The sequence below is a fragment of the Meleagris gallopavo genome, chromosome 29 (genome assembly GCF_905368555.1).
Source record: "Meleagris gallopavo chromosome 29, MGAL_WU_HG_1.1, whole genome shotgun sequence".
NCBI classification, from domain to species: Eukaryota; Metazoa; Chordata; class Aves; order Galliformes; family Phasianidae; genus Meleagris; species Meleagris gallopavo.
This window is the reverse complement of record NC_139432.1, coordinates 3,415,244-3,427,853: the sequence shown is the minus strand read 5'-3', so window position 1 is coordinate 3,427,853 and position 12,610 is coordinate 3,415,244. Positions and strand designations below refer to the sequence as shown.

The window sequence follows — 12,610 nt, the reverse complement described above, 5'->3', positions numbered from 1 at the left end:
CCTTAGTGGAACGACGACTCACTCACAGGACAGAGGACTACAGCACAGTTTCTGAGTGGCTTTAGAAGCATCACTGCAGGCAGCAAGAATCTTTAGACAGTCATTTTTGCATCCTCCATGACTGCAGTTGCAGCAGCAGCACTTTTCCTCTTGCTGTGACAAGGTAACTACCATAATAAGTGATACTTCCACTCACAATAGAGGAGAAAATTCCAAGGTAACCAAGCATGAATTAGTCCTATGAAACTTGTCAAGCTAGACACTTCTTTTTACAAAATTTTATTTCAAGTCCACTGTCCCTCTGTTTCAGGTGATATGCAAGTACCCTCACAAGAAGACTTGAATACAGGCACAGAACACTTAGCAGTCAAGGTATTGCCTCCTTGGCTTCCTCTGGAGTGATTTCCTGAGAGTACAATTCTGTAAAGAGAGCAGGCAGCCAGTACTGAGGTTCTCCTGGTGCCTGTGTATCCAGCCAGGCCATTCCTTCCTTCAGCAAGTGTTCCTATTCAAACAGAGCAGAAACTGTGAGCAAAGCTTAACTAGACAACTGATAAGCCATTCACAGGGGAAGCCTCACCCCACATTTATTGTACAGTAAGGGAGCGTGTAGAACTCAAATTTCTACTCATCCTGAACAGGGGAAAATGTAGTTTGGGCATCTAGTCATGCAGGAGCTGAGCTAACACATCCCAAGTTTTACTGAGATTAGTGAAGTCACAGGAATATCATCTGCAGCTGCTGACACTCTACTTCCTTCAACTTAGGTAGTGTACACTCTGCCTTTGGTCTAGCACCTAGCTTAGGATCACCTGTGCATGCTGTGATAACACACACAGTCACTAAAGTGTCTGCAGCTCTGATGCAGAAGCAGCCACTCTATCCTGTCACTGACCTGCATCATTCACAAGAGGCCCTCATACATACCAGAATCTGCTTTGCACGTTCCACCTCCCACTTCAGACTGGACTTGATCTCACCAACTGTTACATAGCCCTTTTTCTGAAAAGAGAGAAAAAAAAATAGCGTGCTTGTAGTCAAGACTTAAGTCCACAGTTTAGAAGAGTGTGGACAGTTTTACCTACAGGCCTGATCTAACCATAGCACAAACTCTGGATTCACATTCATGCTGGAATGTTATTTTCCACTCCACGTGTTCCCTGTCACAGAAGCAGGGAGATTCTTTCGAGGTGGCATTTTAAAGCCTCCTGGCTCAATACCTCTGCAAGCTGCAAGACAACCGTGTGATCCATGTTCAGTTCAGCTGGTACAGACTGAATCAGATATGTTCCACCAACAGGGATAATCCCAAAGCCACTCCCCAAGACCTTCAGTTTCTTGATTGCACGAAGGAGATCATCTCTGAAAGCAGAAGTTAATGCAGGGCTTTAAGCCAAAAGCCTCTCCCAAACTGCCCCAAGTTTTGTAAATGAGGAAGACTTCATGTGAAGAGGGTATAAGATACAGCTACTGGAGCTTGCTGCAATTTCAGATAATCAACAGCTGATTTTTCTCCTATTATTAATTTAGAATTAATTTATCTGTGTCCCTCTACAGAAATACAGAGTTCCATTAAAGGGACATTGGTAAAATCCAAGCTGCAAGTTTAAGATTCAGCCCCAATTACCAATTCTAGGGAATTGTATCCTAAAATCTTCTTCTCTAAGGCCAGGTATCAGTCCCTTCCTTTACAGCTTGGACCAAAACTGTTTCAGCAGACTGTGACAGTAGGAGTGCAGCATTTGCAGCCCAAGCCAACAGCTCTTATGGCTCACTCCTGAAATAGTCATTAACTACAGAGCACATGTACATGACTAATTGCTAGAATTTGGAGTCCAATTAACAGCAGCACCTTCAAGCCCATTTGAGATAAATCACTGAGTTTTCTCTCTCATGTTACTTGATTCCCTTTTCCTACAATATACAGGCACTCACTGGCTGACTTCCTGAGCAAACTTCCCTCTTCCCTTCAGCACTTGCTGATGAAGTTCTTCCAGTGTTATCAGACCTAGGAGTCAACAAAAGGGAACAAGAAAGCATAACTGCACAGCAAGAAAATTACTCCAGCAGTAGTATTGAAGGCTTCTTTGTGTGTTGACCACTGGCTCACTCTTGCCTCACATTACACTCCCACAATGCATCAGATTCCAGCTCTATTGGCTTTGCTGTTGCCCACTCCTAGCCTCAGATTGCACTTTTGGAGTGAAGACAGACAGAGAGATCCTCACCTCCATTCCTGTGTTTCAGAGCCAGGCAGACTTCAATAATCTGCACACCCAATTCATAGTAGAAGTCACCAACTCCCAGCATTTCTGACCAGAATCCTTTACCAGCTGTGAAGTGAGAAAGAAGAAAGCAATTGGACCATCAGCAAAAACACCTTCCTTAACAGCCACTGGTGCTTACAAACCTCACTATGAGGACTCTGATATCTCAGTGAAGAGCCTCTTTGGTTACCTCCACCTTTTTCTTTTCTCCCTTTTAAGTTTATATATCACCTAAAAGCATATTACAGCAATTCACAAACCCTAAGAATCAATACACCCTCAGACTTCCCCAGGGACAATTTCTAACACTGCTTCACTGAGAATCCTTTCCAGGAGGATCTTGAGCTGTTAACCCCTGCTGCCTGGTGCTCACATGCTAAAGGATCCACTCCAATTGTTGCACACATATCCTGGAACTGGACCCGGAACTCAGGGCTTTTTCGGATCTCTTGTTTGTGTTTGCTGGCAAACTCCTCCAAGTTGGTCTTAAACATGTCCAGCTGCTTAGACATCTGAAAGACAGTTAGAGAAAAGAACTTCTGCTTAATCCTTCTGTGAACACAGCCCCCAGTATACATTAAGCAAGCACAGCCCTAAGGCAACACTCAGCACTCTGACATGCTGCCCAGCCTCAGTGGACTCGAAAGGAAGGAAACGGCTCTACAGAAATGAGATGTTGCTAAGATGGAGAGGAAGGAAGCAGAGCAACATCTGCAGCAAACAGCATAGTTCTTGGAGGAGAAAGCAGCCCAGTGGTGCCATCATTTAATGCTCCAACCCTGAAACAGTGCGAGATGAAGCCGGGATTTACAGCTGGGCTCACAAACATGGTTATACCACACAGCAGGGCTGGGTCTCCCACCTGGGCCAACTGGTCTTCAGCCAGGACTGTCCCTCGCTCCTTGTACTTGGCCTGCAGGATGAGAACAGAACGGTAGAGCCAGCGCTGGAGAACAGAGGAACCAAACCCCAGATTGGGCACGGGAAATGCTCCTTAAGGATATATGAACCCGGAAGCCAAGTGAGGGAACTATTAGAAACCTCGGGGCACCCTGAGCTTACGGCTGACACGGCTGTGGAGATGCTGAGGACCCCACTTAGAGCCGGACACCGCAACTGCCGCCAACCACAAGGGACCTGAATCCCTCACACGGGAACACCGGAGCCTAGCAGCTCACCTGTCCCGACACCGGCGGAGTTTGACCCCCTACGAACGCACTTAAGAGCTCTCACCGGGGTCCGGAACCTCCTCCCCACAGACCCGATCCCGCCTCACCTCCGCCAGCTTCTTTTTAGCGATAGCGCCCGCGCCCACCCCTCGCCGGTGCATCCCGGCGGCGCCGCCGCGCGTCGCGCACTTTCTGACGTCATCAATCCGCGACGCGCCACGTGACACACGGGTGGGCGGGGCCTTCCATTCCACGCCTCCGCCTTAAGGGACGCTTCTGGTGGTGGCCGATGGCTCCCAGCTGTCGGACGGGGCTGGGTTCATCCCAGCCGCCTGTTTATGGGTCATGGGGCTGGAAAACGCATTTTATGGGTTCTGGGGGAACGAAGGCTGAGAGGAGAAAGTCAGCATCTATTGAAGTTAAAAAAAAAAAAAAAAGAGAAAAGCTCCGTATGCTGATGGCAAAAGTTGGACAAGGATGAAAGGATCTCCTCCATCCCTGGAGGCAACGGCAACTCCTACACTGCAAACCCGCAGCCCGTCCCCTCCTCTGTTCAGTTCGGACAGCTGTAGGCTGATCTCGCTGAGCGCCGTGCCCCAATATGGGAGGACACACGCTTTTATTTTAATTGCTGAATTAAACCCCGCCCGTCCCCAAATGAAAACTTGATCTGATTGCAGTTTCGGGCTAAAAATCTTTTATTTCTTCCATTGGCAAAGTGGGTGATACGCAACGCAGAGCCTCCTCCTCCTCCTCAGTGCGGCTGTGGGAGCTCCTCAGGCGGCGCTGTGGTTACACAGCCCTGCATGGGAGGGGAAAAAAGAGCCATAAATCCTTATGGTACCACATTTACCCCGTTTTAACGCAGCTCCATCAGCAAACAACGTGTGATTTGTTGCCTTCTTTTCCCACCAGTCCCCTGTGGCACCTTTTAGATGCCTTTTGATAGCATGACATATCTCACAGCTAACAAGTATCCAACAGAAAGTAGGTACAACTTCTGAGAGAGAGCAGCAACAGCTCAGAGGAGTGGGATACAAAGGTGTGCGTCCTTTCCCTGCAGGATGAGCTCAGCACTCAGCTGTTGCCTCTGCTTTGTTGTTGTCTGCTTGATTCTCATTGTCTGACCAACCTGCATGGAGCTCTCTGTAGCACAGAGCAGCCTTCACCTCCTCCACTCATGGCCAGCCTGTCCTTCTTTCATAGAATCATAGAATGGGTTGAAAAGGACCACAATGATCATTTGGTTTCAACCCCCTGCTGTGTGCAGAGTCGCCAGCCAGCAGACCGGGCTGCCCAGAGCCACATCCAGCCTGGCCTTGAATGCCTGCAGGGATGGGGCATCCACAGCCTCCTTGGGTGAGGAGATTCTTTCATCCTTGTCCAATGTTTGCCATCAGTATAAGGAGCTTTTCTCTCTATCTCTTTTTTTAAATTTCAATAGATACTGACTTTCTCCTCTCAGCCTTCGTTCCCCTAGAACCCATCAAATGTGCTCTCCGTTCCCTTGAGCCCCTCTGGGACCTCAACCTTTTGCACCCTGATTTCTTGTTTTTCTCTCTGCTTTTGTATACCGAATAGAAAAGAAACATCATTTCTAAGATGAACATCCCCTCTTCTCAGAAAAGCATGGCAAAGGATTTATTAACCCTTCTCTAGATGGTCATTATTTGATGTTTGTCCATCCCCCAGTTCATCATTGAAGAATTCTTTTGCAGAGCCGAACTCTGACCAAAGCTCTCAACTCTCCAACGGAATCCAGTCAAGCCACATTGTGTGAGCACTCAGTGGTCATCAGAAAATGGAGCACTGCAGCAAGAACCCCTGGGCCAGGGGCTTTGTATGGTGCCACAGTGGAAGGGATGTTTTTTACTACAGAGTTAGGTAGAACAGCTGCTCACCATGGTCTGCAGAGGTCACTTGACATTAACCATGTCAGAAACTCCTGGTTCACAACATCCTTCAAATCTTCTGAACCTTCCAGAGAAGCAGAACTGCAAGAAACGTGACATGCCATCAGGAGAGGAAACAATCTGAATGCAGTATACAACAATCTTCTCCCAATCACATCACAGATATTTTATTTTCCTTTGATTTAATGCGTTGATTGCCAGCTTGTCAACCCTGAATCCTGGCAACATTTCCTTCTTTTGATTCTCAGTACTCTGTTATCCTTAACCAATTTTTTTCACTTCATCCTTAAAATAAAAAGTCCTTTAAAAGAGCCCTTTCTCCCTCCTTATTCTGAAATAGCCATGTACAAATCTCTGCCTCCCAGCCTCGAAAAAGTAATGGTCAGTGCCACATGGATTCAGGTCCTTTAGGTTTTCTCCATCATCTTTCCTCCCAGGTGCCACTTAGATTGTTGGCCAGGTTGATCATTTGCTCCTTAGCAGAAATCCTTCTGCTGCCTCCTGGGCATTGCAATAGTGCCACAAACAGGGGGAAACAGTTTGAAAGATCACTGTGCTGTCAGCAACTGTTTTTCTGTTCTGTGAAATAGAAATGCCAGTGAAGAAGACAGAAAAAGGGACATCTTGATGGCTGGGGGTGTTCCCTGAAGTGCAGAAAAAGGAAAACAAAACAAAACAAAAAACCCACCAAGAAGCTCGAACCTATTTTTGACGTGGTGAGATGCTGCCACGGAACACCGCTTTCATCTTGGGAAGTTTGGGATGCTGAGCACTCAACGTGTCCATCAGGCTCAGGGGATGAGAAGGAACAGCCCCCTACCCCTTCTTTTCCCCACGTCCTCCCTCAGCCCCAGCAGGCACCAAAACAAAGGCAGAATGTGGGTGAAGCAGCATCTGTGCTCCAGGATGACAAAGGAAAGGCTCTGTTCCCAGGAAGGACTTTCCCCCACGAGTTGTGCTTTTTAGTTGCAATTAAAGAGATTAAGGGTGACACTGAAATTTATTATTATTATTTTAAATGCTGCTACTCAAGTTGATGAATCTCCAGTATCAAAGGTTTTCTTTTTTGCCACCCCACCACCAGAACAGGTTAGACAAATATCTGTCAGGAACATTTTCAGGCAAGCTGATCCTGCCTTGTAGCAGAGGTCAGACTGAATGACCTTTTGAGATCCCTCAAAGCCCTCATTTCTTTGATTCCACATTTCTGTACGACTAGCAACTCCCAGTGTCCAATTTTCTGTGTGCTTGGCGTTAAACACCTCTGTGAACCATAGCAGCATTTGCTTCCCCCACCCCAGGTTGTCCCCTGCATCCTTGTTTCTAAAGCAGTTTTCATGCAAAGGCTGCAAAAGACAACAGGTGCCCCCGGGTTGTTGTTCTGGGTGATGGGCTCACGAGTCCCTGTAGCTTGAGATGGCATTCTTTTAGCAGGAGGCACCACAGTTGTGCCTGAAATTTGTGGGCTGTGTCCCTCTTTTCCTTCACGCTACCATTTTAGGGCTAATCAGCAGCAACCTGCTATGTTAGATACATATATATACGTACACACACTTCATGTGAAAGAAATATTTCCCTCATTTATTTGCTGGCTATTATACATATATTTTAATATAGAAAGTGCCCAAGAACAGATATTTGGTTGGATCCAAATACCTGATTTGATTTTGGAACATTTGTGTCATCAGCTCAGACTGGGAGTGGTAAAAGAGGGTCTTGGTGGGCCGGGGTTATGCTGAGCCAGCAGGAAGCCATGCAGCTCCGTGATGCACAGACATACTCAGGTGGCTGGGAATGAAGGCACCAGCAGCAGCCAGAGAGCTCCATGCACTCCCCAGTTGCCATCCCAAGAAAACTAACTTGTGGCAACTTCACCACTACGAGCAGTGCAGACACACCAGAGAAAAACTGTGTCTGTGGTAAAGGACACAGATCAGAAACAAAGAGGGGAATTCCTCCTGGGTCACTCAGTTATCTCTCCTGCTTTGTTTCACGTTTAAATCTTGTGCTTTTCCTAGCAAGAAAATCCTAGGGAGCAGTGTCCTACGTAGCAGTGATACAAGGAAATAAACATTTTGCTTCCTTGCTTCTCACATCAGTTTCACTTCAGTTGTCACTGGTGAGTTTTATTTCGATAGGGCTTTGAATAAACCAGGCTGGAATGGTTTGGTTAACTCAAAGCGGTTGGTTTTAAGCTGTGATGTGAAGGATGCTGTAGGAACAGCTGTGTCTCAGCTCTGTCAAAAACAGTGCTCAGACTTCAGCAGAGCACTGGGTTTGTTGAGGCTGTTCTGATATTACCCAAGAAAGCAACCAACCAAAGAAACCCCAAAGCAACCAAACAACCAAAGCCTGAACACCCTCCTCAATCTTCTGCTTTTCTCCAATGTGAATTTTGTAAGAAATTTTAGAGGGATGGAAGCTTTTTTTTTTTTTTTTTTTAATCTTTCTTGTCTCCCTCGCTCATGAGACAATTGCAAAGCATGGTATTCCTTTTTGAAACAGAAATCCTCTTGCTTGCTGATGCTTATCACCTATTCCTGCCCTATAGCATCCCTCCAAAGGTCGAGAACTTGGGGACTTCACCCCCCTCTTGGGACCGGATTCTGTTTTCAGTTCTCCGCTCTCACCTCTGATTCTCCTTGGCTTTTAGGAGCCAGGCAAGGAAGTCCTTGGCTTCGTGGCTGCGCAGGTCCAAGCTTTGGTCGCTCACCGCGGATAGCTGGGGCTCGGCTTCTCTCTTGTTCGGCTCAATGACGTTGCTGGGAAGGCAAAAATGGGCAGAAATCTCAGCCCGAGGCACCGCAAGAGGGTGCTGGAATGCTTCTTTTCCACAAACCCATCTCCCTCCCCACTCCATCCAACCGCAGCAATGGGAGAAGGCGGACTGGAGCACGGAGGAGGCTGTGCCGTGTGCCGATAGAGCAGAAAAACCTCTAGGATTTAGAGGAGAAAAAAGAAGAAAAAAGAAAAACAACCCCTCTGCCCCCCCGGGAATCACTGCTGCAGTCCAAGAAAAATATCCTCAGCTGTGCATCGTAACGCAGCCATCACTTGGCTGACGACAGCTGTGAGTTTGGAGCGCTGGAAGTCTGCACACTCACTCGCTTTTCTTCTCTCTCCGGGCCAGCAGCCACTCCACGAAGTTCTTTTTCAGCATGTTGTCCATCGTGCGGCTGTAATCACTCGCCAGCGTGGCCTCCGAGTAGCGTCTGTGCATTGGTCTGGAGCCGGGAGTCCTTATGCTGAGGCTGTAGGAAGAGTAAAGTGGAGTAGAGGAGAAGAGTGAGTGCCGCCCAGCTCTGCAAAGCAAATTGCTGACCGGACAAGGAGCCGCCGTGCTCCTCATCCTGGTAACCATTACTGCCTGCTGATACATTTGCAGCTCATATCTGATAGCTTATGGGGTGAAGTTGGGATATTTGGAGCCAGCGTGACTCTTCATAGCATCATTGAATCGTGGCATCATTAAGGTTGGAGAACATCTCCAAGATCATCCAGCCCAACCACCATCCCATCACCAATATTGCCCACTGACTCACATCCCTCAGAGCCACATCCATTTTCCTGCCGTATTCTGATGGATCCGAACTCTGACTCAGCCCTAATGGATGCTCAGGCACCTTTTCCAGTGAGCTACACACCAAGGAAACCATTCCCTACATCCTCAAAGAGCCTGGGGGGGGGGATGGCAGGTGACGATTTGAGACCTTCAGACCAGTCTGGCAATGCAGACGTGGTTGGGGACTACTTAAATTAGCCAAGGATGTCTGGGCTGATCTTTCTTTGGTACTATTAGCTGGAATTACATCAGCTCCTACTTCTCTAATAGGGATTCTTTTGGACCTTCTTGGGTAGCAGCTGGAGGTTCTGTTTCAGAAATCGAACAAAGAGAGGGAAAGTCTTTATTATGTCCCCACTTTATGCAACTGGTCACATTTTCAGAAGCTTAAAAAAAAAAGAAATGCCCCCTAGCCTACTTCTTGTGAGATGATTACATCTTGTTCTAGTTTCCAGCCAATCTTCTCTCCCTGGTTGACTTCCAGCTTGCTACTCCTAACCTGGAGCAATAAAGTTTCTAGGGAAAACTTGGGAGTTCTTGGCTTTGGCATAAAGGCTTTAGTTTGAGATCTCTCTTATCATTTGTTCATCTCTTTATATCCAAGAGCCACCTCAGGACTCGTGTTCTCACCTTTTCACCAAGATGCCAATGGAAAGAATCCATTCGCTTCCAGCGGGAAGTTGGAAAAGGCTCAAAATACATCGTGTGCTTTGCAGAACACTTACCCTGAAACGTTCTCTTCCATCAAAACAAAGCTCAGAGAAGCAAAAAGCAGTGAGAGAACTCTCAGAGACATCATTTTCGTGGCTGATTTCTCTGTTCAGAAGCAGAGGGCGATCTGGATATTTGGCCTTTGGGACAGAAGGGACAAGACAGTGAGCCCAGAGGGATGTGCCACGATTGGGCACAAGTCTGTGCTTGTTAACATGGCTCTTCAGCCCTTGTGCTTACAACAGCCTCCTCCACCATACACAGCCCTCCTTTACCATTCCCAGTTAAATTACTTTTTCAATCCCAATGCTCTTCCACCACCGTGCTGCCTTTTGATGTTTGTTCCCCATACTTTTATTGTAACCACCAAATTCACCGTGGTTTGCACCTTCCTGAAGGCAAGGACATTGTCCTGCTCTGTGTTTGCAAGCTGACCCCGAGGGATCCTCTTCAAGGATCAGTTCAACCTTCAGTATGTGAATGGGAATGTACATAGGATCAGGCAGCCCCAGTGGCAAAGAGGAGAAACGTGGCACCCTGCCTTTCCCTCCGTACAGATCTGCAGGATTTAGGAGCCCAATCTAATCACTGATGAGCTTTCTGTTGGTGTGGATAACGCCTTATAGATAGGGAATACATCCAGAGCCACTGGGTATCAGCTGGGAGAAGCATCCCAGGACAGTGATAGGATTTAATTCCATGGTTTATTGGTTTCAGGCTGTTCTTAGTCCAGAGTTCGGCTCAACAGCCCTCAGACATCTGAGCTCTTAATTACTATTCCACCTCCACAAACTCTGTACAAAAATGGTTTTGATCATGGCTCATGGATGTGGTTTATTGTCTGTCACCTCACTTTTTGTTATAGATGTTTCTGGTATCTGCATTGCCCTGCAGAGCTACTGCTCACCAGAATCGAATAATAACAAGAAGTAGAGGTGTAGATCAGGACTTCAGCATCCCATCCTTCCAAACTGCACTCCTACATCAGTGCAACTTTGCTCACACTCTTACAACAGCTCAATTATTCGTTTGGAGAAAGAAAGTTTTGATGTTGTTCATAATTGAGGCACTTTTTATTCCTGGGAAACTGTGGCATCGTTGCACAAATGTTTTCAGCCTTTCCGATTGAATGAGAGAAATATCAGATGTGTTCTGCTATCTCAGGGACATCAAATTCAGAGGAATACCTCAAAAAGCAAAGCGTGCTGTTCTGAGCACTCACAACCCCCCTAAAATATTTACAGCTAAAGCCAAAAGTTACAGAATGCATTGACAGAAGTGGGTTTCATGATACAAAAAAAGCTGGGGAATATTTTATATGAGAACAGAAAAATGGCTGTGATTTAAGAATGGGTTTCCCCTCTTATTTGCCCTTCATTTTATATATTGCTGTAGGTATGACAGTGAATCTGAAAATAGTTATGTTGTAAGAGAATACTGTGCTGCTGAAGGTAATTATCTACAAAAGTAGGAGAAGAAATGCATTGTAGCCTTAATCTTAAGGAGGGGTCATGCTCATTCTCTGCAGATTTTGCCAAAATAGGGAGGAAAAGCAGTCTGCATTTTCAGAGATGGTCGGAACAAACATTCCTGAGTTCACACAAGACCCCTTTGTCTCCGTGATGCTCAACTCAAGCTCTGCTCCACCCGTCTGGTGTGGATTTTGCACTGCTTTACCTTACCCTGGGACTCCTTCAGACAAGTGGAAATCATCTCCTGATGGATCTCAGCTATGTGAAGGTCTTAAACCCCTTGTCCAACACTGTCTGCTTTGGAAGAAACATTCTCCTTGTTTTATCCATAGCCAGGAGGATGCAAAAAGCCACTGAGAACCATTTTTCCTCGTTTCCCTGTGTTAGATACATTTAAAAAGGCAGATCCCAGCCTAAGATGTGCTGCATACCAAACCCTCCTTTGAAATCATGGTCTTCACTGCTGCATAGCTCCTTCCTGCAGACCCTACCAGGAAAGCTGCTGCTCCTGCACTGCTTGGGGAATAACTCAGCCCCACAGCTCACCTTGCTCTGCTGCCTTCAAGCAACTCTCACACTCATATAAGGAAAAAGAATACAAATAAAAAGTAAAAAGAGAGTCCAATAGAGAGCTGCTTACCTTCCTGCTCCCCCGAGGATGCCCAGAAGCTTTCAGCCAATTCTGGTGCCCAGAAGAGACCCTTCAGAGCCTTTATATACATTCCCAGTGTGGGACCAAACCCACTTCCATGAGGCAAACAGGAAACTGAGCACCAATCAGAGCAACTCAAACCCGCTTAGATCTGCTCCATTAGGTCCATTGACCTGCAGAGCAGGGAAATAACCTTTTAAATTATGTTTGCATTAATGGTAATTAAACACGAGTGTATCGCGAAACCAAGAACTGTGGGCAGAATACAAATGGCATTGGGCTGAACCTTATTTCCACACAGCACCTGCTTCCCTGGCAAAACCTTTATTAATTCCCATCTCTTTTGCTGTCAGGTGTGAGTGTCACCTTAGGGAGACCTGTTGTGCTTTTCTCCCATACGGTAGGAATAATAGGAATAACTTTGCTAAAAACAAGAGCTCCAAGTTTTATTTTCGCCACCACCAGCATTGAGTTGGGGGCAAATGAAGTGTGTTCTGCAGCCCCCTGTGCAAATCCCAATGCTGGGAGCAGTGTCTACCCCTCAGACTTGCCACCTAAGGAGGTCCATCCATTTGGGATGGACAGCAGCAAGCAGGAAATTGTTAGGAATTAGCAAGGCAGTATTAGTTGAAGGGATGGAGAGTGGGATTGGGGTGGTTAGCCTTGGAGCAGAGCACCATTCTGACATTTCTGAGGGTGTTCCTGTTGTGGTGTGCCTGATACAGTGTTCTCCGTGGTGTCCAACCTGCTCTGGGTCTACCTGGGAGGAGAAGTAATGCATTTTGCTACATGCATCCAGGGGAGGGGCTGCTCCCAGGGGTTTCTGCTGCCTTCAGCTCCAATCTGCTGAAGGAGTGTTTTCCT

At 46.8% G+C, this 12,610-nt stretch overlaps 2 protein-coding genes across 2 annotated transcripts; both read right to left on the bottom strand.

Moving 5' to 3' along the window:
- Positions 1-263: 263 nt before the first annotated feature.
- Positions 264-3,672, bottom strand: SNF8 (SNF8 subunit of ESCRT-II). The gene is made up of 8 exons (XM_003213067.5): positions 3,544-3,672; positions 3,130-3,180; positions 2,641-2,779; positions 2,229-2,333; positions 1,936-2,008; positions 1,221-1,362; positions 928-1,002; positions 264-505 (listed from the first exon to the last, which is right to left on the bottom strand). Exons 1-8 carry the CDS (start codon positions 3,595-3,597, stop codon positions 368-370), a joined length of 777 nt encoding a protein of 258 aa, XP_003213115.1. The 5' UTR covers positions 3,598-3,672; the 3' UTR covers positions 264-367.
- Positions 3,673-4,110: 438 nt separating this feature from the next.
- Positions 4,111-11,780, bottom strand: GIP (gastric inhibitory polypeptide). Its single transcript, XM_085210810.1, has 6 exons — positions 11,735-11,780; positions 9,637-9,762; positions 8,454-8,600; positions 7,980-8,111; positions 5,338-5,430; positions 4,111-4,238 (listed from the first exon to the last, which is right to left on the bottom strand). Exons 2-6 carry the CDS (start codon positions 9,708-9,710, stop codon positions 4,229-4,231), a joined length of 456 nt encoding a protein of 151 aa, XP_085066936.1. The 5' UTR covers positions 9,711-9,762; positions 11,735-11,780; the 3' UTR covers positions 4,111-4,228.
- Between the last annotated feature and the right edge of the window lie 830 nt (positions 11,781-12,610).

Coding starts and splice junctions, on each gene's coding strand:
- SNF8 (XM_003213067.5), bottom strand. CDS start 3,597: ATGCACCGGCGAGGGGTGGGCGCGGGCGCTATCGCTAAAAAGAAGCTG. Junction 2,780..3,129: donor CTGAAGACCAGTTGGCCCAG/GTGGGAGACCCA, acceptor ACTGTCTTTCAG/ATGTCTAAGCAGCTGGACAT. Junction 1,003..1,220: donor TTGTCTTGCAGCTTGCAGAG/GTATTGAGCCAG, acceptor CTCTCTTTTCAG/AAAAAGGGCTATGTAACAGT.
- GIP (XM_085210810.1), bottom strand. CDS start 9,710: ATGATGTCTCTGAGAGTTCTCTCACTGCTTTTTGCTTCTCTGAGCTTT. Junction 8,601..9,636: donor ATGGAAGAGAACGTTTCAGG/GTAAGTGTTCTG, acceptor CTCTTCCTACAG/CCTCAGCATAAGGACTCCCG. Junction 8,112..8,453: donor CGGAGAGAGAAGAAAAGCGA/GTGAGTGTGCAG, acceptor TTGCCTTCCCAG/CAACGTCATTGAGCCGAACA.